The following is a 24,011-nucleotide window of genomic DNA, read 5'->3' as shown; positions in this document are numbered from 1 at the left end:
AAATCCAATCCAAATCCAATCCAAATCCAATCCAAATCCTATCCAAAGCCAATCCAAATCCAATCCAAATCCAATCCAAATCCAATCCAAATCCAATCCAAATCCAATCCAAATCCAATCCAAATCCAATCCAAATCCAATCCAAATCCAATCCAAATCCAATCCAAATCCAATCCAAATCCAATCCAAATCCAATCCAAATCCAATCCAAATCCAATCCAAATCCAATCCAAATCCAATCCAAATCCAATCCAAATCCAATCCAAATCCAATCCAAATCCAATCCAAATCCAATCCAAATCCAATCCAAATCCAATCCAAATCCAATCCAAATCCAATCCAAATCCAATCCAAATCCAATCCAAATCCAATCCAAATCCAATCCAAATCCAATCCAAATCCAATCCAAATCCAATCCAAATCCAATCCAAATCCAATCCAAATCCAATCCAAATCCAATCCAAATCCAATCCAAATCCAAATCCAATCCAAATCCAATCCAAATCCAATCCAAATCCAATCCAAATCCAATCCAAATCCAATCCAAATCCAATCCAAATCCAATCCAAATCCAATCCAAATCCAATCCAAATCCAATCCAAATCCAATCCAAATCCAATCCAAATCCAATCCAAATCCAATCCAAATCCAATCCAAATCCAATCCAAATCCAATCCAAATCCAATCCAAATCCAATCCAAATCCAATCCAAATCCAATCCAAATCCAATCCAAATCCAATCCAAATCCAATCCAAATCCAATCCAAATCCAATCCAAATCCAATCCAAATCCAATCCAAATCCAATCCAAATCCAATCCAAATCCAATCCAAATCCAATCCAATCCAAATTGAATCTAACTCCAATCCAATTCATATCAAATCCCTAACTCAATTTAAAACCAAGGTGTTTTGAATTCATATTAAACTATTGGACATATAAACATATTGAACTGATTCAAATAAAATGTTTTTTTTTGAAATTACGAGTTTTACCAATAAACCCTAAGCACGTTCATTAATATGATGCTCGCAAAATTGACGGAATAGGTATAAAAAGGTATACCCTCTACTTCCTTCCCATAGCGGTGAAGATGAACGCAGCATGAAGAAAAATTCAAACTTAAACAGAATGGGAAAGTTATTTTAACATTCCGAAAGTACACGTACATTTTACCACCGCTGCTGGGTGGGCGGCGCGCGGAGGTCTGTGGAGCTTCCGGTGCTTTTTTCTTACCATGCGGGGCCAGATGGGTAGCGCGGGACCCGGAGGCTAATAGCGTCATCCCGTGAAGATTTTTCTACTGCTATTCGCGAGAGGAAAAACAACAAAAGACAAATAGCAGGAAATTTTTAGCGTGATATGAATTTGCGCTGCATAAATTCAGGCGGAAACTTTGCGACCTTCTACGTATACGTACTCAATGCTTCCCAATTACGTAATAGATGGCGCGCTATGGTTGAGGAGATGTGACAGTTTTAGAGCATGTAGTTAAGTCTCTTACGACATTTTCTCGGCTGTCTTGCATAAAATTAGAAAAAGAATTACAAAAAAAATCATCTACCAAACAATTCAACCACTTTAGATGACTCAACTGTGTTTAACATATTCGAAAACAGCGTCTTAAATACACATTGAAATAAAAAGCTATATAAAAAAGAGTTTCGAAAAAGTCTAGTGAGTTTTGAACCCACGACTTTCCTTATCGCTAGACATACCGCGTTAACCAAGTACGCCACATAACAAACAGCGACTTGAAAGCATATTTTATGGGTAAATTACGATGCGGTTTGGTGATATTCCCACCCAATGTATGGATTTCAGTGAGTTAAATTCGATTGAGTGACATTTGTTCTCCAACAATCAATAACCTACACTTAGTTGTAATTGAATTAGATTCGGAATGCTCGAACCCGCACACGTAGTTTTAAAACTCCACTTATGGTTCCGTGACACTAATCACTCATTTCTAAGACACAAACATTTGGCTGACGATAATTAGAACAAAATGTAGGACGTGGCCTGATGCTTACCCTCGAATGTTGCGTGGAATTTTAACCAACCAGCAATCCAACTGACTTCGTGACGCGACGCGACGGGTGGAAAATTAAGCGTGGCTTGATTTTTCCCACCCTCTCTGAGATAAGCAGTGAGACAGTACCTCACCCGGGTTTCAGCACTAGTAACAACAACGGGGTCGGTGGTGAAGCGGCTTCGGGTAATTACCGCTTAACTAATTCATTACATCTAATTAGGTGCCATCAAAAAGCTCTTATCGGGACAGAGCGTTGAGAGAATGTCGCTGCAATGAGTTCACTGTTCTTCTGGAATCGGAGTTTAGATGTTGGATTGCCCTGTTCATTACGGAGTTGTTTGAGAATGGCTGACTAATTTATCGTGGTTAGTTGGAAATTCGTCGCTAATGTATCCTTACCAGTGCTGAAAACGTTTTTAAGAATTTAGATTAAGGCAGAAATCTACTTCGTCATATGCGCCAATTCCCGTCATATCTGAAGGAAAATAGCCGATAATTAAAACCTATGCCAATAACTCATCAGATGGAAGAGCAAAGATGTAAAACTATCAAAAAACCACCCAAAAGGCACTGTGAATTGAATAATTACGAAAAATTTCAACTTTCAATTTCACTCCACTTACGATTTAAGTTTTTCCAGGCTTTCAGATGTAAAGGGGGGATGGTCAGAGGGATTTCAAGGGAGTTTTTAGAGAGGGGCAGAGGCGTTTCCAGACGCTTAAGGGCGTTTCAGGCCGTTTCAGGATGTTTCAGAGGGCTTTTAGGGGGCTTCATATGGTCTCAGGTTAGCTTCACGGGAGTTTCAGATTCGTTCCAAAGCGTTTCAAAGCGTTTCAGGAGATTTCAGAGGCATTTTAGGGGGTTTTGTGGTTTTCAGGTGTGTTTCACATGGATTTCATTTGTGTTTCAGTGGTGTTTCAAGGCGTTTCAGGAAGCTTCAGAGAGATTTTGTACGGCTTCAGACATTTTCAGGTGAGTTTCACGGAGGTTTCATGGGGGCTCCAGAGGCGTTTCAAAGCGTTTCAAGGGGCTTCAATGCTTTTCAGGGTGTTTCATGGCCTTAAGGGAGGTTTCAGGAGGTTTAAGGGGCGCAGGTGATTTTGACGGAGGAGTAATAGGGGTTTTAGAGGCGTTTCCCAGCACTTCAAAGCGTTTCAAGGCGTTTCAGGGCGTTTTAATGCGTTTCAGGGCGTTTTAATACGTTTCAGGGCGATCCAGGAGGTTTAAGGGGGGCTTAAGGGGGACTTAACCCTTTGAAGCCGGAATTTTTCCAAGCGTTCTTCTGGAGTTTTTTCTACGTTTTTCTGTAGTTTTGGTATTCAATAGTATAAAAACAGAAGAATATTATGCGGGTATTTTTTTTTGGACATACCAGGTCATCCGAACTGTTCTTGAGTTTAGATCCTAAAGTCAACGGGTGTAACGGTAACTAATTTCATTATACAAAGCTGCGATTTGTAATCTATCATACCCAGTAAGTCTTCTGAAAGGTTAATAGACAATATCAGATCAGTCGGGATATTCTAGATCATCCAAACTGTTCTTGAGTTTAGATCCTAAAGTCTACGGGTGTAACGGTAAATAATTTCATTATACAAAGCTGCGATTTGTAATCTATCATGCCCAGCAAGTCTTCTGAAAGGTTAATAGACAATATCAGATCAGTCGGGATATCCTAGGTCATCCAAACTGTTCTTGAGTTTAGATCCTTAAGTCTGCGGGTGTAACGGTAACTTCTTTCATTATACATAGCTACAATTTGTATTCTGCCATGTCCAGTAAGTCTTCTGAAAATTCAATAAAAAGTATCAGATCACTCGGGATATCCTAGGTCATCCAAACTGTTCTTGAGTTTAGATCCTAAAGTCAACGGGGGTAACGGTAACTTCTTTCATTAAAAACTACGATTTGTAATCTTTTATGTCCAGCAATCTTCTGAAAGTTACAGTGGTTGTTTTTATCAACTAAGCTTCATAACAGTAAGGAGCCCATAATATTCAAAAAATATATAACAACGCGTATTGTTCCTCTAACTGCTTTGGTAAGTACAGTGAATTATTCAACACCTCGTAGTGACAAAAGCTGTTATCACAAGTGTAGACCTGAAGCTTTGGTCACAGAGAAACAGACGTCACACTCCCCTCACTTCCCATCGATCACCTTTTTTAACGGTTGTTTCAAATTTTCGGTAGTAGGTCGATAGACCACTCGCTGCGCTGGCGTCGTTTTTGCTCCTGTTTGACGTTTGCTCACTAATGCCACCTAGTGATGGCCCGGCCAAGCACAGTTCGATTAGCATTGAGCGATTATGTTTTGGTGACGATGTTTTTAAATGAAATTTGTTCTAAGAGTTACGTCTGTTTCTCTGTGCTATGGTCTCCAGAGTAGTGATGTTGATCTGGAATATCTCAAAACTATCATTACAGATTACAGTCTAAAGTTCATTGTGAGACTATTCACTGTTACTATCAAGAGCTAAACTTCAGGATAGTTTGGACGACCCTCAATGTCCAAAGGTTCATAAAAATACGTGGTAGACTTTAGGTTGGTCCAGTCACCGCTATTGATTATGAAACGTTACTCAGTATGTCATATATAGCTGATGTTACGAGTGTAGACCTGAAGTTCTGAGCTCATGGATAGTTTGGCTGACCTGGAACATTCCCATAGTGTCTCTAAATGACATTTGAGATTTCAAGAGCTTCACGGATCTCAGTAGATGCTATGCTATTTTTTATGGTGAAAACACATAAAGTTTTTCTTGTAGGTTTGAAGGGCTTCATTATAGAACAGTTTGGACGACCGTGAATTTCCCTAAGGTTTATTATAAAAAAGTAGGCTTCAGATGGCTTCAGTCACTGCGGTTGAATATGTAGTGTTTCACAGTATAACAGATATGAATACAGCTACGAGTGTAGACCTGAAGTCCTGAACTCCAATGTAGTTTGGCTGACCTGGAATATCCCTGTAGTGTCTCTGAATGACATTTGAGATTTCAAGCGCTTTGCGGACCTTAGCAGATTATACAATACTATTATATATGGTGAAAACACATTCAATTATTCTTGTAGACTTGAAGGACTTTATTAAAGAACAGTTTGGACGACCCTAGATCTCCCAAAGGTTTATAATAAGCTAGTAGACTTCAGATTGCTTCAGTAACTGCGGTTGATTATGTAGCGTTTCTCAGTATAACAGATATGAATACTGTTACAAGTGTAGACCTGAAGTCCTGAACTCCAAGGTAGTTTGGCAGACCTAGAATATCCCTGTAGTGTCTCTGAATGACATTTGAGATTTCAAGCGCTTTGCGGACCTTAGCAGATTATACAATACTATTATATATGGTGAAAACACATTAAATTATTCTTGTAGATTTGAAGGACTTTATTATAGAACAGTTTGGACGACCCTAGATGTCTCAAAGGTTTATAATAAGCTAGTAGACTTTAGATTGCTCCAGTAACTGCGATTGATTATGTAGCGTTTCTCAGTAGAACAGATATGGATACTGTTACGAGTGTAGACCTGAAGTCCTGAACTCCAAGGTAGTTTGGCTGACCTGGAACATCCGTATAGCGTCTATAAATGACATTGTTAATGTCAAGAGCTTCATTGATCCCAGTAGCTTATGCAATGCTATTAATTGTGGCGGAAATACATAAAATTATTCTTGTATATTTCAAGGACTTCACTACAGGACATTTTGGAGCTCCTAGAACATCCCAGAATATAAAATACCTTTTGATATTCTTGACAAAGGCGTGATGGATACATATACACGAAACCCACGTCCAAATTCAGCTTTTAGAACAACTTGTATGTCAATTATTTCGTTTTTCCAATTCTCATGGTGTTCGGGATGTTCTAGGTTATCAATGAAGTCCCAAATACAAATATCCCCATTTTTCCCTAATAGAGGACTCAATTTGCAACAACTTTGTCTAAGACAGAAGTCTGTTCCAATGAATGGGTGAATTTATACAGCCATTTCTATGTTGGGGTCATATATGACCCCTCCGGCTCCAAAGGGTTAAGGGAACTTATGGCAGCTTCATGGGGGTTTCAGAGGCATTTCAAAGCGTTCCAATGCGTTTCAGGGCGTTTCAGGGCATTTCAGAAATTTTCCGTTGAATTTAAGGGGGTTTAAGAGGCTTGCAGGTGAATTTCACGGAGGATCCTGAGGCTTTCAGAGGCGTTTCAAAGCGTTTCAAGACGTTTCAATGCGTTTCAGGAGGTCTCACAGGGATTTTAGGAGTCTTCAGAGGATCTCAGGTAAATTTGACGGAGGCTTCATAGGGATTTCAGAGGCGCTTCAAAGCGTTTCAAAGCGTTTCAAGGCGTTTCAGGGAGATTCAGGAGGATTCACAGGGGTTTAAGGGAGCTTCAGAGTAGTTGAATTTCACGTAGATTTTAAAGTAGTTTTAAGGGTGTTTCAAAGCGTTTCAAGGCGTTTCAGGGCGTTTTAATGCGTTTCAAGGCGTCCCAAGAGGTTTCAGGAGAATTTTAGGGGGCTTCAGAATCTTGCAGGTGAATTTCTCGTAGGTTTCAATGGCGTTTCAAGGCGTTTCAAAGCGTTTCAAAGCGTTTCAAAGCGTTTCAAAACGTTTCCTAGCGTTTCAAAGCGGTTCAAAGCGTTTCATAGCGTTTCAGGGCGTTTCAGCACGTTTCACAAAGGCTTGAGGGGCCTTCAGAGGCTCTCAGGTGAATTTCACGAAAGTTTTATAGGAGTTTGGGAGGCGTTTCAAGGCGTTTTAAGGCATTTCAGGGCTTTTTAATGCGTTTCAGGAGGTTTAGGGGGCCTTAAGGGGGTTTCAGAGGCTTGCTGGAGAATTTCACGGAGGTATCATGGGGGTTTCAGAGGCATTTCAAAGCGATTCAGATCATTTCAAGCGGTTGCGGGATTTTAGGGGCCTTCAGAGGCTCTCAGGTGAATTTCACGGAAGTTTTATAGGGGTTTAGGAGGCGTTTCAAGGCGTTTCAGGGCGTCCCAGGAGGTTTCAGGTGAGTTTGAGGGGGCTTCAGAGGCTCGCACGTGAATTTTTCCTAGGTTTCATAGGCGTCTCAGAGACGTTTCAAATCGTTTCAATGCGTTTCAAGGCGTTTAGAGTATTTCAGAAGGTTTCACAGGGGTTTTGAGGGGCTTCAGAGGCTCTCAGGTGAATTCCACGGAGTTTTCATAGGAGGTTCAGAGGCGTTTCAAAGCGTTTCATGGCGTTTCAAAGCGTTTCAGAGTGTTTCAGGGCATTTCAGAAGGTTTCACTGGTTTCACTCAAAGGATTTCTTGGAGACCCTTAAAGATTCTTTGAACTCAAAACTTGATAGATCATAGTTATCGGAGGTTGTGTGAGTATGAACCTTAGTCGTAAATTTCTTAGAGACAACAAAATACGTTAGTAGATCCGATGATCTATAGGAAGTTCTTGGAGATCCTCAAGCTGACAACGAACTCACCACTTGATAGCGCATAGCTACATGCGGCTGTGTAAGCATAAATTTCATTCACAACGCTCAAATAGATCCCTGATTACACTTGTAGATCAGATGGCCTTAACTCCAAGGAGCTCTCGGATATTCCTATTCAATCATAGAACCCACCACACACAGATGCCAGGGGCTGTGTGAGTACAAACCTTATTCGACAACTACTAGTCCTCGTAGATTCGATGACCTATACTCAAGGGAGTTTTTGGAGAACCTTATAAAATCATTGATAGATCCGATGACCTATATCGTAAGGAAGTTCTTGGAGATCCTCAAACTGAAAACGAACTCACCCATTGACAACACATAGCAATATGAGGCTGTGTAAGCATAAATTTCATTCATAATGCTCCAATAGATCACTGATTACGCTTATAGATCATATGGCCTAAACTCCAAGAAGATCTCGGATACTCCTAAACTTTTATCTCTTAAACACTCCGTAAACGTCCCTTAACTCTTGATTCTGCTTTTTCCCGTAAACCAACTTTATCTGTAATCCTGAGTACTCCAACTGCTCTGATCATAATCAAATTCTATATAGGTAACGTAACCTAAATGGTGGGACCTAAATAGGTTTTACATAAATGGATCCTACCTAAATGGAGGTTTCAGTGTACATTAAATAGAAGCTATTTTTTAAATTTGTAATTGATTTCAAATTGACCATGAGGCGTTAGGCGAGGTGTAAGAATAAATTTGATCATTATTGGTCGGTGCTGGGATAGACGGGAATTAGATAAAAACGTAAAATCCCTTATTTGTAACTTTCTTCTCTTCCCCGATAGGCCCCACTTCCCTTCGGACCATGGCAGGGCGAGCGCCGGTCAATCGTCGATGCCCCCCTGTGCACCCAGCGTGACCCTTACCGTCGAGATGACGAAATTTCCGGCGTCGAGGACTGCCTTCAGCTGAACGTCTATATTCCGGAGAGACCCAGTAGCAGTGAGGGACCCCTTCCGGTGATGGTGTTCTTCCACGGGGGCGGTTGGCAGTGCGGTTCCGGTACCAGAGGTTTCTACGGGCCGGATTTCCTGCTGGATCACGACGTGATCTACATCGGAGCTAACTTCCGGTTGGGTCCGTTGGGCTTCCTGAGCACCGAGCAGGAGGACTGTCCGGGGAACAACGGTCTGAAGGATCAAAATTTGGTGCTGAGGTGGATACGGGAGAATATCGCATCGTTCGGTGGTGACCCCGGGTTGGTGACGGTGTTCGGAGAGAGTGCAGGAGGGGCCAGTGGAACCTACCACATGATGTCGCCCATGTCGAAGGGGTTGTTCCACCGGGTCATATCGCAGTCCGGGGTAAATCTGGATTCGTGGGCTCAGCCGACTCATAAGGGGGTGGCGAGGAAGCGTTCCATACAGCTGGGAGAAATGCTCGGCTGTAAGCAGGGCCATGATGGACGATTCCGGGAGATGTTGGAGTGCCTACGGAAGGTTTCCGCAGAGGACGTGACGAAGGCGTTCTATGGATTCTTTGTAAGTGATGTTACCGGTTATCATAAGAGGTGAAATTAATTGAACCCTTTTAGGAATGGGATACAGATCCGATGATACCGTTCCCACCAGTTGTGGAACCTGATCTTACCGGAGCGTTCATTACCAAGCATCCACGTGACGAATACGAACCGCACGCAATGGGTCTGCCTTGGATGACGGGTTTGACGATGGATGAAGGGGCCCTGAAAAGTGCATGTAAGTATTTTTTCAGTAACTCGAATTTCGGAAAAGATCCATCAGAGGTCTAAGATCTTCAAGATCCACACATTATTCTACACTTCTAGAGCAATTTAATTCATGTGACAATCGTGGAAATTCAGAGGTATAATTTCTGCAGAGATTCCTTCAGATAATCCTTCATTTTTCCAGAAATACTTCTGGTTTATTTTGGTAAATCTATCATTTTTCAAAGAAATTTTTAAAGGGGTTATTTCAGAAATTTCTCCAAAATTTCAAAAAATTCTTCACTATTTCATTTAAAAATAAAGAAGGGTTCACTTGGGAAATTTCTCATATACAGATTTCGAAATTCCTACTAAGATTTCTCTAGAAATAAAAAAGGACGCGGACACCATCTTCAGCCAGACTTCTGGATGTACACTACTACTATGCTTACTAAGTTTCATCGCCCGGAGCGGGAATCGAACCCTCACCCCACAGCATGGTGTGATAAGAAACTTGGCGATTTTAAGCGCACGGCTACGAGAGTCCACGATTACACTAGGGATTCGCCATGAATTTTACAGCAGAATTCTTTTAGAAAATCTGGCACGAATTGCGTCAGGAATTTCTCTAGCAATTCTTTAAGTACATGGATTTTTCTAAAAAATCCAGTAAATTTAAACTAATTCAAACCTTTTTCCAGTGATTACTTTAGAAGATCTTCCAGAGATTTCTTCAGAAAACCTTCCGGTGGTTCTCACAAAATAAAAAAAAAAGATTTTTTGCAGGGATTGCTTTATCCAGGATTTCCTCCACGAAAAACTTTTCCTCCATATTTCTTATTCAGAAACTCCGCCAGGATTTTTTTTTCACTCATTTGTTCAGGAATTTCATCGTAACATTAAGTTGTTAATGAAGATTTTTTTCGTAGGTATCTTTTAGAAAGTGCTTAAAAACCCATAAAAAACTCTCTCGGAGATTTTATTACAAAAGTTTATAAAAAATCTTTGGAAATCCCTCCAAGAAATCCTTTAGACAGTTCTCCATAGATTCCTCTCAGAAATACTTTCGGGAGCCCCTTCACGGATTCTTTCAAAAACTCGTTCTATAATTGTTTCGAATCTTTTGGATTTTTCTTTATAACTCATCCATGGATTCTTTCAAAAAATCCTACAGGATTTTTTTTTCAGAAAAGCTTTTAGGAAGATTTCCAGGTACACCCATATATTTGGAGAACGGAAAGCTCTATCAAGCTGAAATTTTGTCATTTTGCCAAGCCAACTTTGATTAGTAATCCGTCAAAATTTCATCAGCTTGTAGCGTTCCGTTTTCGAGATATAATTAGTGGATCCGAATGACAATAGTTAAAAGATCCACTTTAATAAATAAAAAAAAAAAAAAAAGATATAATTATGGGAAGCGCCAGAACCCCACTCCGAATAATCGAGTCCTACCTGTATAACTTCAGAAATTGGTCAGATTCGTCTATATTTTCTTTAAGTATTTCGTAAGAAAATTTGTTTAGGATTTATAAAAAAATCCTCCAGGGATTCTTACTGATAATATTCAAGGTTTCAAGGTTTCAAGGTTTTCTTTTAGAAAATCTCGCTTAAGAAATTCCTAGAAGTGTTTTTTCAAGAATTTCTCAAAAATTTACTTCAGAAGTTGTTCTAGAGTTTCAAGAGTATCAAGACATTTCTTCAAGAATTCCTAAAGAAACCTACCCTAGATTCTCTGAATTATGCCTCCATGGAGTCCTTCCAGGGTTTCTTCATAAAACTCTTCCAGGAGCTTCTTTGGAATACAGTCCCGATTCGTTGGTTGGCGGCTCGTTAGATGGGCAGTCTCGATAGTTGAATGTTCACTGGTTGGGGCAAAACCCAACTAAAAAGCACTGTCAATGTCAAAATCGACGTCACTTGCATGTGTCTAGGGCATTTTGATCAGTTGTCAGTTGCCCCAGCGAACGAACACGATTTGCTAATCGGGGCGCAGTCGTGACCCAACGAGCGAATCCTCACTAAGGTGTAAAATCTTCCAAAGGTTTTTTTTTTTTTAGAAATTCTCTAAAAACTCTCTCAAAAAATCCTTTCATAAAATCTGCTAGGCATTCCTTTAAAAATTTCACCTGGGAACCTTCGGAAATTCCACTAGAGATTTCTTCGGAAATTTCTGCAGGAGCTCATTTAGAAAATCTTCCATGGAGTTCTTCCGAATTTACTACATGGATACATTTTGAAAATTAGGGATTTCTTTGATTAGTTACTCCATGAATTTCTTCGGGAATGCCCCTAAAATTTCCTTCTGAGCTTTAAAGATTAATATTGAAATTTCACTAGAAATTTCTTCAAAGTTCTTTTCAGAAAAAAAACTAGGGATTTTTTTTTAGAAAATTCTGCTTATATTCCTTCAAAAAATTCTCAGATTTTCTCAAAGATTTTTACAAGGATTCTTATGGAAATTTCATTAGTGGTTTCTTAGAAAATTCTTCCATGTACTCATTTGGAAATTCGTACAGGTATTCCTCCACGAACTACCCCAGGGGCTTCTTTTGAAATTTCATCTAATATATTAATGCAAATTCCCGAAGAAATGTTTCCACGTTTTTCTTTTTCAGGGATTACTCCAGAAATTCTTATTTGAGTTCATTCAGTGCACTGCAGTGGTTCAAGCAGAAATTCCTCTAGGAATTCCTCCGGATATTTGTCTATGTATTTTCTCAGAAATTTCTCCAGGATTATCTCCAAGATACCTCCAAGATTCTCAGAAAAATTTTCATTCTTCTGTAGATTATTTTAGAAGTTCTTCCAAAGTTTTGTTTAAAAGTTCTTCTAGAAATTTCTAAGAAAACCTCTCCGAGAATCCTTCGACAATCTGCTGAGGAGTCCTTCAGAAGTTCTAGAAGTTTCACCGGAAATTTATTCAAGAACTCCTTTAGAAAATCCTCCATGGATTTCGTCCGAAATTGCTACATGGATACCTTTTGAAAATTCTATAGGGATTCTTTTTTAAAAATCTTCCGAGGACTGCTTCAACATTTTTACAGGCATTCTTTATGAAAATCTTGCATGGATTAGTTACTCCATGAATTGCTTCAGAAATTTCTCAAAATTGCGTTCTTAAATTTAACGATTAACAAAATTCCTCTAGAAATTTCTTACAAAATCTGAGTTTTCTCAGTTTTTTCAAGGATTCTTTTGGTAATTTCTTTTGGCAATACCGTCACAAATTCTTTCGCATACTCTTTCAGAAATGTTTACAGGTTGTCTTTCACAAACTCCTCCAGGCAGGCCCGTGCACAGATGTGGCGCCAAGGGAGGGGTTTTTCCTAATTTCGGCAAAAGGCGGAGGGGCGCCTAGTGTATGAAGCGTCGATAATGGGGAGGGTTTAACCCCCAAAACCCCCCCCTTGTGCACGGGCTTGCCTCCAGGGACTCTTCAGAAATTTGTTCTAGGGTTTCCTCTGATATTTGATTGGAAATTCCCGAAGAAATGTTTCCACAATGTTTTTTTCAGGGATTTTTTGAATAATGTCTTTCAGTGATTCATGCAGAAATTCCTCTTGGAATTCCTCTGGATATTTCTAAATTTTTTTCTCAGAAATTTCTCCAGGATTCATTCCAAGGATGCCTTCAGATCAGATAGAAATTTCTCCAAAAATATTTACTTAGAATTTCTACTGGAATTCCTTTTGAAACGTCTCAAAAGATCTCAAGGGAATATTAACAGATGTTTGTGCATTTATTGCTCCAGATATCCAGAACTTGCAAAACATTTCCGTGAGTGGAAATTCATATAGGTGCTTCTTCAGCAATTTTACTTTTGTTTGTTTTAGAAAATCCGTTGAAAATCCCTTTAGAAATTCTTCCGTTTTTTTTAAAGAAAATCTACCTATACATCATGTTTTTAAAAACTTCTCCTGGAATTCGTTCGAAAATTTCTCCAAAGATTCGTTCAAAAAGTCCCCCAGAAGTATTCTTAACTTATTCTTTCGAAAAATCATCAATGGTTCATTTGTTTTTTTTTTTATTTCGAGCTTCCCTAGAGGGATTCTTTCAGAAATATAACAAAAGAATTCTTTAATAAACCGGGCAAGCAAAGCTTTAGAAACTCTTCCATGAATTTCTTCATTTTTATGGAAAGCTTTTAAATTCCACTAGGGAATTCCTTCGTAAATCCACTTGAGATTCCTCCAGAAATATAACAAAAGAAATCATTGAAAAAATCTGGCAAGGATTGCATTAGAAGCTTCTCCATAAATTTCTGCAGAAATTCCTGCTGGGATTCTTTCGGAAATTTGTTCAAGGATTTTTCTAAAAAATCCTGCAGGTATTTATTTTGACATTATCACAGAGATTCCTTCGGAAATTCTTCTTTTAATAAAAGGAAATGAAAATAAAAAGAAATTCCTCAAGAGATTTCTTCAGAAAATTTTTCAAACATTCCTTTTGGACTACCTCGGACTCTTCAAGAATTCCTACAGAAATTTTCCCAATTATTGCTTATAGGATTCTTTTAATAACTTTTTCAAGCATTCATTTGGGTGTTTTCTTATGAGATTTTATTCCAGAAATTCCAAAAAGAATCCTTCTAGAAAATCTTACATCAATCACTTGAGAAACTTAAGCAGAATTTTTTTCTTAAGTCATTCCAGGGGTTTATTTCACAAATTGATTCAGTGATTTCTTCGTAAATTCCTCTAGTTATTTATTACGAAATTTTTCCAGGATATCCTTAAGACTATTCTAAAGAGATTCCTTCAGGAATTCTATCGGGGTTTTTATCCACACATCTAACTCTTACAAAAATTCCTTCAGAAATTCCTCCAGAGGTTCCTTTGGAAATATCACCAAGGATTCCTTAAGAAATTCTTCAGAAACTCCTTCACTACTTTGTTCAAAAACGCTTTCAAGGATTCTTTCAAAAAATTTCTGTAGAGATTGCTTTAGCACATATTCGAAAATTCCTCTAGGAATTCTTTCAATAAAAAACTATGAATTTATAATGGTATTCCATTATAAATTCATAGTTTTTTATTTACAAATTCCTCCAAAGTTTCCATGAAAAGATTTTTCAGCGTTTTCTCAAGAAAACACTCGAAAAATTCTTCCATTTAGTCTTCTGGGGATTTCTTTATCGCAAATTCCTCTGGAGTTTTCTCAGCTTTTCGTTCAAGAAGATCTTGAAGAAATTGCTGAATGGCTTCTTTCGAAAGTTCCACAGAGAATTCTTTCAAAAAATCTTTTTAGGACTTCTTCAAAATTTATCCAAAATTCCTTAACAACTTCTCCATGGATTCCTTAGAATCCTTCTGGGAATTCACTCAGAAAATTTTCCGTGGATTCCTTCAAAAATTTATCTAGTGATTGCTTCAGAAAATCAAAAAGAATTTGAGATTTCCTTGTTATTTCTACAGGATTTTAGGGTTTTGGAAGAAGATTTTTCTAGAAATACTTATCCACTTGTTTCTCTCGACGTTCCTTCGGGATTTCTTTCTAAAAATCATCTAGCAATTATATTAAGGGATTTCTCCAAGAATTCTTCAGATTGCCTTTTAAGTCGTCTTTTTGTCGTCTCTATGCTGCTGTCCTTTCACTGTTTCTTATGCCGTCTTTTGTAATCTTCTTGTCATCATTTCAGCCTCTATATGTTATCCTCCTTTTTATTGTTGATGTTTTGTATCATCTTTTGGTTGCCTTTTCATCATATATTTGTCGTGTTTTTGACGTCGTTTTGTTGTCTTTTGTCGTCTTTTTGTCACCTTTTCGTCATCTTTTGTCGTCTTTTGACGGTTTTTCGGCTGTCAGTCAAAAAAAAAAGAAAAAGAGCAGAAAAATGATCTACTCTTTGTCGTCATTTTGTCCTTATTTGTAATCTTGTTTTCGGTTTCGTTGTACTTTTTTCATTTTTTGGTCTTCTTGCCATCTTTTTGTTGCCTTCTACTCTTTTTATATCTTTTTTATCCTCTTTTTGTCGTCTTTTGGTCGTCTCCTTGTTGTTGTATTTTCATCATTTTTTCTGCCGCCTTTTGTGCTCTTTTTGACATCTTTTCATCATCTACATGCCTTCTTTCTTATCATTGTTATCTGGGTCTTCTGCATCTTCTGGGTCTTCTGGGTCTTCTGGGTCTGCTGGGAATTTTGGGTCTTCTGGGTCTTCTGGGCTGCTGGGTCTTCTAGGTCTTCTGGATCTTCTGGGTCTTCTGGGTCTTCTGGGTCTTCTGGATCTTCTGGGTCTTCTGGGTCTACTGATTCTTCTGCGTCTTCTGGGTCTGCTGGGAATTTTGGGTCTTCTGGGTCTTCTGGGCGGCTGGGTCTTCTGGGTCAGTTGGGTCTGCTGGGTTTTCTGGATATTCTGGGTTTTCTGGGTCTTCTGGGTTTTTTGGGTTTTCTGGGTCTTCTGGATCTTCAGGATCTTCTGGGTCTTCTGGGTCTTCTGGGTTTTCTGGGTCTTCTTGGTCTTCTGGTTTTTATGGGTCTTTTGGGTTTCTGGGTCTTCTTGGTCTTCTGGGTTTTTTGAGTTTCCTGGGTCTTCTGGGTCGTCTGGCTCTTCTGGGTCTTTTTTGGTCTTTTAGGTCTTCTGAGACTTCTTGTTCTTCAGGGTCTTCTGGGTCTTTTGGATCTTCTAGGTCAGGGGTTCCCAACCTTTTTGAGGTGGCGACCCCCTTTAAGAATTCTCAAAACATCTGGGGCCCAATGAAAATTTTTAGAAAAAAATATGAGTAAAATGAACGAAACCGATTTTTTTGGGTACAGTGACGTAACCAGAAATATACTGTGGGAGGGATTTTCGACGAGCAATAATATGTTTGTTTTTATTCGACAATCACATTTTGTAAACAATTATGTCATGTTCATTCAATTTGAGCCGTATCTAAAAAATAGCGGCGCAGCCGTTTTAAACTGAAAATTTGTTCCTCAAATTGTGGCTTTTGGGGTGGCGGTATACAAAATTGAAAATTTTTATAATTTGCACAAAATAGTACAATTTTTTTCGGTAACATCGCGGCCCCCCAGCACTGGCTTCACGCCCCCCCCCCCCCCTCAGGGGGCCACGGACCACCGGTTGGGAACCCGTGTTCTAGGTCTTCTGGATCTTCTGGGTCTTCTAGATCTTCTGGGTCTTCTGGGTAATTTAGGTCAGCTGGGTCAGCTCGGTCTGCTAGGTCTTCTGGTTCTTCTAAGTCTTCTGGGTCTTCTGGGTATTCTGGGTCTTTTGGATTTTCTGGATCTTCTGAGTCTCCTGAGTCTTCTGGGACTTCTGGGTCTTCTGGGTCTTCTGGGTCTTCTGGATCTTCTTGGTCTTCTGGGTAATTTAGGTCAGCTGGGTCAGTCGGGTCTGCTAGATCTTCTGGGTCTTTTGGTTCTTCCAAGTCTTCTGGGTCTTCTGGGTCTTCTGGGTCTTCTGGATCTTCTGGATCTTGTGGGTCTTCTGGTTCTTCTGCGTCATCTGGGCCTGCTGAGAATTTTGGGTCTTCTGAGCATTCTTGGGTCAGCTGGGTCTTCTGGATCTTCTAGGTCTGCTGGGTCTTCTGGGTCTGCTGGGTCTTCAGAGTCTTCTAGGTCTTCTGGATCTTCTAGGTCTTCTGGGTCTTCTGGGTCTTTTGGATAATTTAGGTCAGCTGGGTCAGCTGGGTTTGCTGAGTCTGTTTGGTTCTTCTGGGTCTTCTGGGTCAGCTGGGTCTTTTGGATCTCCTGGGACTTCTGGGTCTTCTGGTTCTTCTGCGTCTTCTGCGTCGGCTGAGAATTTCCGGTCTTCTGGGTCTGCTGGGTCAGCTGGGTCTTCTGGGTCAGTTGGGTCTCCTGGGTCTTCTGGGTCTTCTAGGTCTTTTAAATCTTCTAGGTCTTCTGAGTCTTCTGGGTTTTCTGAGTTTTCTGGATTTTCTGGGTCTTCTGGGTCTTCTGGGCCTCCTGGGTTATCTGGGTCTTCTGGGTCTTCTGGGTCGTCTGGGTCTTCTGGGTCTTCTGGGTCTTCTGGGTCTTCCGGGTCTTCTGGGTCTTCTGGGTCTTCTGGATTTTCTGGGTCTTCTGGGTCTTCTAGGTCTTCTGGGTCTTCTGGGTCTTATAGGTCTTTTCGATCTGCGGGGCCTTCTGGGTCTTCTAGGATTCCAAGGATCTTTAGCAATTTTATCATGGATTTTTTGCAAAGTTTCTTTATATAGGGATTGCTATAAAAATCATCTAGAATTTCCTACATTTCTAGAATTTCCTACATTTCCTGGGTACACCTTGATTGCTATCTTTCAACAAATCCAGAAAGTTCCACCTTCCACGTGGTCGCCACCATTGTTATTTCTGTCAGTAAATTACATTCTCTGTTATTATTCATGGTGGGCACTGACATAAACAGTTTAAAATATATCGCGCACCATTCAGGGTTTCATAAATTGTGGAGCCTCGTGGCCGTGCGGTTAGCGTCACTAAGCGTATAATCGTACCATGCCATGGGGTGAGGGCTCGATTCCCGCTCCGACTGATGAAACTTTTCGCAATAATGTTTCTTCTTCGTATCCACTGGTGCTCGTAATGTGTGTCGTGTCCGTTGTCTAGTGTTAAATTTTCGTTCAGTCTGTACAGCCTCTGGCTGAAGACAGTGTCCGTGTCGTTTTTTTCTTTTTAAATCCTCCGCATATCATTCCGATCCATACTTTCCTGTGCTACAGAAACCAAACTTCCTCCGTGCTCTGCCGTTACTTGCAGCTGTGGATTCGTTTCTCTTCTGCTCGTGCTACCTTGTACCGAGCTCTGTTGAACCGGGGCCACTAGCATTCGACTCCTGGCAGAATTTTGATCTTCCATTACACATTACATAGCTCGTGTAAATTGGTCGATGGTTGTTTTCTTCCGTGTTCAAAAAGATTGTCATGGACCACGTCTTTAAACTTATATATATTTTTTTTTCATTTCAGCCCTTATTAATCTACCGGAGCTTCGGGCTAGCCTGAACCAGCACTGGGATAGAGCGTTGCCGTTGTCGTTATACTATGACCACCATGAAGATCCCACCAAACGGCAGGAAATCACCGAAGCCATTAACAAGTTCTACTTCAACAACCGCAAGCTAGTCAAGGAGACGGAACAAAACCTGACCAATGTAAGCTATGCAGATCGAAAGACAAATCCATTGTCTGAGAAAACATACATCTATGAAGTTTTCCCATCAAACATCTGTTATTAAATCCTCTTTAAAGACTATGATGTATCTGTAAAACATTGAAGTTTGACGGCGATCCATTAACTAATTCCTTTTGTGGTTTCAGCTCTACTCGGACGCGTGGTTCCTTGCCGGAATGGACGAATATCTGCGCATCCGGTTAACAAAGAGTAATACCCTCGGCACGGTTGGCCCAACCTACGTGTATCTATTTGCCCAGCGAACGGCCGCCAGTTTCACGGAGATTTTCGAAGGCGGAAAAGAAAACTACTACGGTGAGCCCAATTTATATACCTCATTTCCATTTTATTCCAGTAAACTTACACCTTTTTCTCCCGTCGCCCAGGTGTATGTCACGCTGAGGAGTTGCAATTCCTATTTCCCATTGCCAAGGATCTTTTTGTGACGGCGGTGCCAACGCCGGAGGAGCTACAGGTGCGGAAGGTCATCACCAAACTGTGGGTTGATTTTGCCCGGTTTGGCAATCCAACGCCGCCCGGTGGTGGGGAAGGTTATTTGCCCGAGTGGCCCACGACGGACGGATTTCCGCTGACGTATTTGCGAATAGGGAGCACTCGGAGCAGCGATGGCGAGCCGTTGTTTGCGGTGGAGCGTGGACTGTTTGAGGAGAGGTCCGCTTTTTGGCGGGAGCTGCGAGCTCATCATCCTTCGGAAGGTGCCGTGAGAGATGAACTGTAATAGGTGGTTGGGTTTTATTCGTGAGATAGTTTTGTGAATAAAAACGTTTTGATCAATTAAGTTAGCTATGTTTGTATTTTCGAGAAAGCATTAAACTTTGAAATTCTTTTTCTCTCTACGTCTCTTGAACAACGCCTGATTTTTCACAACTGAAAGTCAAATATTAACTTTGTTAAATCTGGCCAAACATTCGGTCCAAAATATTTGTCGAATTAGCCGTTGATCAAATATTTGACACAAAAATATTTTGTCAAAGTTTTTGACAAGTGCTGTTTTGTTCGAAAGTGAAATCTGTAAAAGTTGTAATAAATGGATTCTGCAGCAATTTGCTGCAGTTTTTCATTAGTTCTGGCCAGATGATCTTGAACTATCGATTAAGAATTCGCACCAAAAAGTACCAAAATACGACATTTTTTCAAATATCTCAGAAATCAGTGGAGGTCTCGCAATTTTGAGCACAAACTTGGCCCAATCGCGTTGGATTCTAGAATCACCGATTTAGTCTAGAAAAATTACGCTTGAAAATTAATTTTGAAATGTTTTTTGAAAGTTGGCTCTAGCAAAAATTTCACTTAAACACTTTTCGCCACCCCTAAATATCAACCAAAATCGCACATTTTTGTACAGCTCACTTATTTCGATTAGTAGATCACTGTCCACAAGGGAAATCATATCCTGGAGAGATATTTTAAAATTGGCCTCGCCCTTACCCTGCCTGGATATACCTTACCTGATACCTTGTTAGCTACACTTGGTACAACTCGTGATTCATGCGTCTGCGCCACACTCCATTTTCTTGTTTCCCACCGAGAATTGTCCGCAGCGCTTTGCGCTCAAAAACTCCAAATGCTTTTCGGTCTACCTCCTTTAACGTCCACGCTTCGTGACCGTAGAGAGCAACCGGCGTTCCAGCGTCTTATACAGAGCAAATTTTGTTTGCGTTTGCAAATTACGGGACCTAAGCTGGCTACGCAATCCGTAAAAGGCCCTATTCGCAGCTGCAATACGCCTTTTAACTTCACGGGAAACGTCGTTGTCACATGTCACAAGTCTTCCAAGATAAACAAATTCTTCAACAACTTCAAACATTTCCCCACCAATCACTACCTCAGCACTAACACCACTAGGCCTGCTTCTGTCTCTACCCGCTATCATGTACTTCGTCTTGGTAGAGTTAATCGTCAAGCCTATCCTCGCTGTCTCTCTCTTCAGAGGAGCATAAGCTTCCTCCACTGCCCTACGATCGATGCCGATGAGATCAATATCGTCCGCAAAACCGAGGAGCATGTGCGACCGTGTGATGATAGAGCCATTCCTCTGCACGCCTGACCTCCTAATCGCTCCTTCGAGTGCAATGTTGAACAATAAATTTGAAAGAGCATCCCCCTGCTTCAATTCATCCAAGGTCACAAACGACGTAGACACTTCGTCCGCGATCCGAATACTTGACTTTGATCCATCGAGCGTTGCGCGTATCAGCCTAATTAGTTTCGCCGGAAAACCATGTTCTGACATTATCTGCCAAAGCTCATTTCTTTTCACTGAATCGTACGCTGCTTTAAAATCAATGAACAGATGGTGAGTCTGCAAGTTATATTCCCGAAATTTATCTAGGATCATCCGCAGGGTAAACATTTGATCCGTCGTTGATCGGCCCTCACGAAAATCAGCCTGGTATTCGCCAACGAAGGACTCCTCAAGAGGTCGCAGTCTGTTGAACAGGACACGCGACAGTATCTTATACGCCGAATTTAAAAGGGTAATCCCTCTGTAATTGGCACACTCCAGTCTGTGCCCTTTCTTGTAGATTGGGCATATGAGGCCATCCAACCAACTGGTGGGCAATTCTTCATCCTCCCAAATCTTTATAATAATCTGATGGATTGATTGATGTAGCTGCTCGCTTCCGTGCTTAAGAAGTTCGACCGGGATCTCGTCCTTCCAAGCAGCCTTGCTGTTTTTCAGCTCCTTAAGGGCCTTTTTAACCTCATCCAGTGTTGGTGGTTCCACTGCTTGACTGTCCTCCATTATGTTAATCCTGTTCCTGGGTGCTCCTTCGCTGCTACCATTCAACAAATCTTCGAAGTGCTCCTTCCACCTGGCTGCCACCATTGCACAGTGGGCAGAAACGGGCCCGTAATCGGACTTATTTAGAAACCGCAGGTTTTGAAACTCGAACTGATGCATTTTCCATGGAAAATGGGCAAATAAATCGAATGGTGATGGTTTCATCCTGTGCAGACCTCGAGAAAGGGTTCATTTTGCCCCATTTTACCCTACATCAGTTTTTTTCAATGGGTATACTTCCATAACTCTACACGCCGCTTATTTTTTGTATATAAAGTGACGAATATGATATTATTATGTTTACAGAATAGACTGATGAAGAGTTCATGCAGTGCTGAGCCTTATAAGTGACCCGTTTTGCCTTATTTCACCCTATATGTATTGTATTGATGAATACATGCCTGTAACTTCAATTCATTCAGATTTATTTGTACATGAATGAAGAAATTTAATGCTATTATATCTACAAAATTGAATGACGATAACACCATGCTACGCTCAGTTCAAGAAGTGGCGTATTTTACCCCATTTCACCCTATATTAGTAATATTGATGAATATAACGTCTATATCCTCAATTGCTGCCATAATTTAAGCTTATAATTGGACAATTAAGATGTAGCCAGCTCTTTAGTATTGAATGATGATGGGGTAATGCTGTGACAAGTCTGAGTAATGTCCCATTTTACCCCATTTCACCCTATATAAGTTATATTGCAAACAAATCTCTATAATTTAGTTTGCTGCAGAATATTTTACTAACTCATCGACAAATATTATATTATCATCTATTCTGATTTTAATGATAGTGATGGCATGCGGTGCTGAGCTCAAGAAATAGTCAATTTTACCCTACTTTACCCTATATTTATAATTAAAATGAAAATATTCCCCAAAATCCGATTCTGGTTATTTTTTTTGTAAAGTGAAGGTCAAAATTGATTTTTTTATTTTTACAGAATTGGATGGTGGTGATGGAATGCGGTGCTGAGTTCAAAAAGTGTCCCATTTTACCATATTCCACCCTACATTTACAATTTTAGTGAAAATATCGGCTCTAAATCAGATTCTTATACTATTTATATAGTATTACTTGGCGTAATGCTCTACAGAATAGCTTCCAGGGAATCATTGAGAAACAGTCAAAAACGGAAACGAACCTCCGATTTGGCCAAATTTTACGGCACGCGCCTTTGTGTATACATGTAGGCGTAAACTCGGATGCTGTTGCATGTCGTTGCCGGTGCGCATGGAAATGTATGGAGAAAACGTGGCTTGATTTACAAAACTGCAGATAACTTTTGAAAGAAGAAAAAGACATCTCTAATTTTTTGATATGTTATGTATAAATGTCCCAGCTTTTAATTGATGCAAAAATTTTGAAAATCGGTGGTTGCCCTCATGGTGAAAAAAATGTTTTGGTGTAAAAATCCAAGATGGCGGCCAATATCAATATGGCCGACCCAATTTTTTATTATTGAAAATAGTAGCTCTATCTTTCCTCTTTTCAACAACAATTCGTTTTGAGGTGGTTGTTGGAGAAACTTTCGAGTTATAACGGTTTAAGTGAGCCACCATTTGACCAAAATCGAGGGGTCTGCCAAAATTGTTGTGGCTCTAACTAACGGGGGGTCCATCAATTTGAGTAACCAAATGCATTTTTCTTACTTTTTAGGCGAGGGTTTTCAGAAAATCGGCACTTTAAACATTTTTGAAGACAAGGTGTAAATAGTGGGCCGGTCTCAGCGAGAATTACCCAGTACCTGAAAATTATCCAAATATTATTCAGCATAATGCTGAATTAATCCGTCATAAAGGTGCTTGTTAAATGAATGATTGTTGGTTAGGAATCAATGTTCGCCAAAGTTCGGCCAACGGACTTCGCTTAGTCTTAGCATCTCAAGCTTCATACGGTAATGCCTCATTGTCTAGTTGTGCCTGTTTACCATACTGGGCTAGGGTTAATACATTCCAAGTTTTTCGTTATTTCGCGCTAAAAGTCGTTGCCGTTGAATCAGTTCGTAATCTTTCAGTTTCAGTTTCTGTAACGGTTTTTGGGTTCCATGAAAAGTTGGTTGTTGGCCTAAGGTCCCCTATCCACCGTGATGCGGCTGCCGATGGAGGAGAATTTCATACTTAGCAGCTGGATGCTACAACTGACGCTGTTTGAGCCACACCTCCTTGGTAAACAGACGCTCGGTACGTACCTCCTCAATCTAGTTGAAGTCAGAAGGCCAACAGTGCCCAGCAGTGGTGTCATCAAGGTTACTTCAAGCTACTCTCTGAGTAACCATCAGCTCTTGAGTTCAAACACATTTTTTAACTCCCAGTATGAGCGCCCTCGAAAATATAAGAAAAACAAACGCCTAAGGCAGCATCCAGATATTACGTAACGCTAAAATCAACAATTTATGACCCCCCCTCCCCCCTCCGTAACGCTTTTTGTATGAAAATCCTAAATTTCTTGTATGGGCCGTAACGCTTGGCCATACTCCCTCCTCCCCCTAGAGCGTTACGTAATTTGTGGACGATGCCTAAGTGATTTTTCCGATATTTGTGCGCCCCCTATGACCGTGCACAGAAATCTCATATATTTAGAAAAAGCTAGTAACCTTTGAGAGTTTCCCAATTTTTGCACCCTTATATGTGCAAAACAAACTCAGTGATATTGTGACTTCATCCAGGGATTTCTTAAAAAATCTCTGCAAATTAATGCAATATTTTGAAGATTCTTTCAGAAATTAATCGCGGCATTTATTCACAAATTTATTCAAGTATTGTCCCACAAATGCCTCCTGAAGTTCCTCAACGGCCTCTTGAAAATATATATAAGATTCATTCGAAAATTTTCTAGTTTCTCATAGATATCTTCAGGAATTTGTCAAAAATCCTCCATCTTAAGAATTT

The 24,011-nt window shown here is 40.2% G+C and overlaps 1 protein-coding gene across 1 annotated transcript in view; it reads left to right on the top strand.

Moving 5' to 3' along the window:
- LOC109419295 (juvenile hormone esterase) overlaps positions 1 to 19,079 on the top strand; it is a 39,993-nt gene extending 20,914 nt beyond the window's left edge. Inside the window, exons 2-6 of the mRNA XM_029868120.2 lie at positions 8,308 to 9,003; positions 9,057 to 9,219; positions 18,095 to 18,279; positions 18,446 to 18,614; positions 18,686 to 19,079. Of these exons, the coding sequence (XP_029723980.1) occupies positions 8,308 to 9,003; positions 9,057 to 9,219; positions 18,095 to 18,279; positions 18,446 to 18,614; positions 18,686 to 19,038 (1,566 nt within the window). The 3' untranslated portion in view covers positions 19,039 to 19,079. The remainder of the gene's footprint in view (positions 1 to 8,307; positions 9,004 to 9,056; positions 9,220 to 18,094; positions 18,280 to 18,445; positions 18,615 to 18,685) is intronic.
- Positions 19,080 to 24,011: the final 4,932 nt, after the last annotated feature.

This window comes from Aedes albopictus, chromosome 3, assembly GCF_035046485.1.
Source record: "Aedes albopictus strain Foshan chromosome 3, AalbF5, whole genome shotgun sequence".
Classification (NCBI taxonomy): Eukaryota; Metazoa; Arthropoda; class Insecta; order Diptera; family Culicidae; genus Aedes; species Aedes albopictus.
This window is presented reverse-complemented; position numbering and strand designations above follow the sequence as displayed.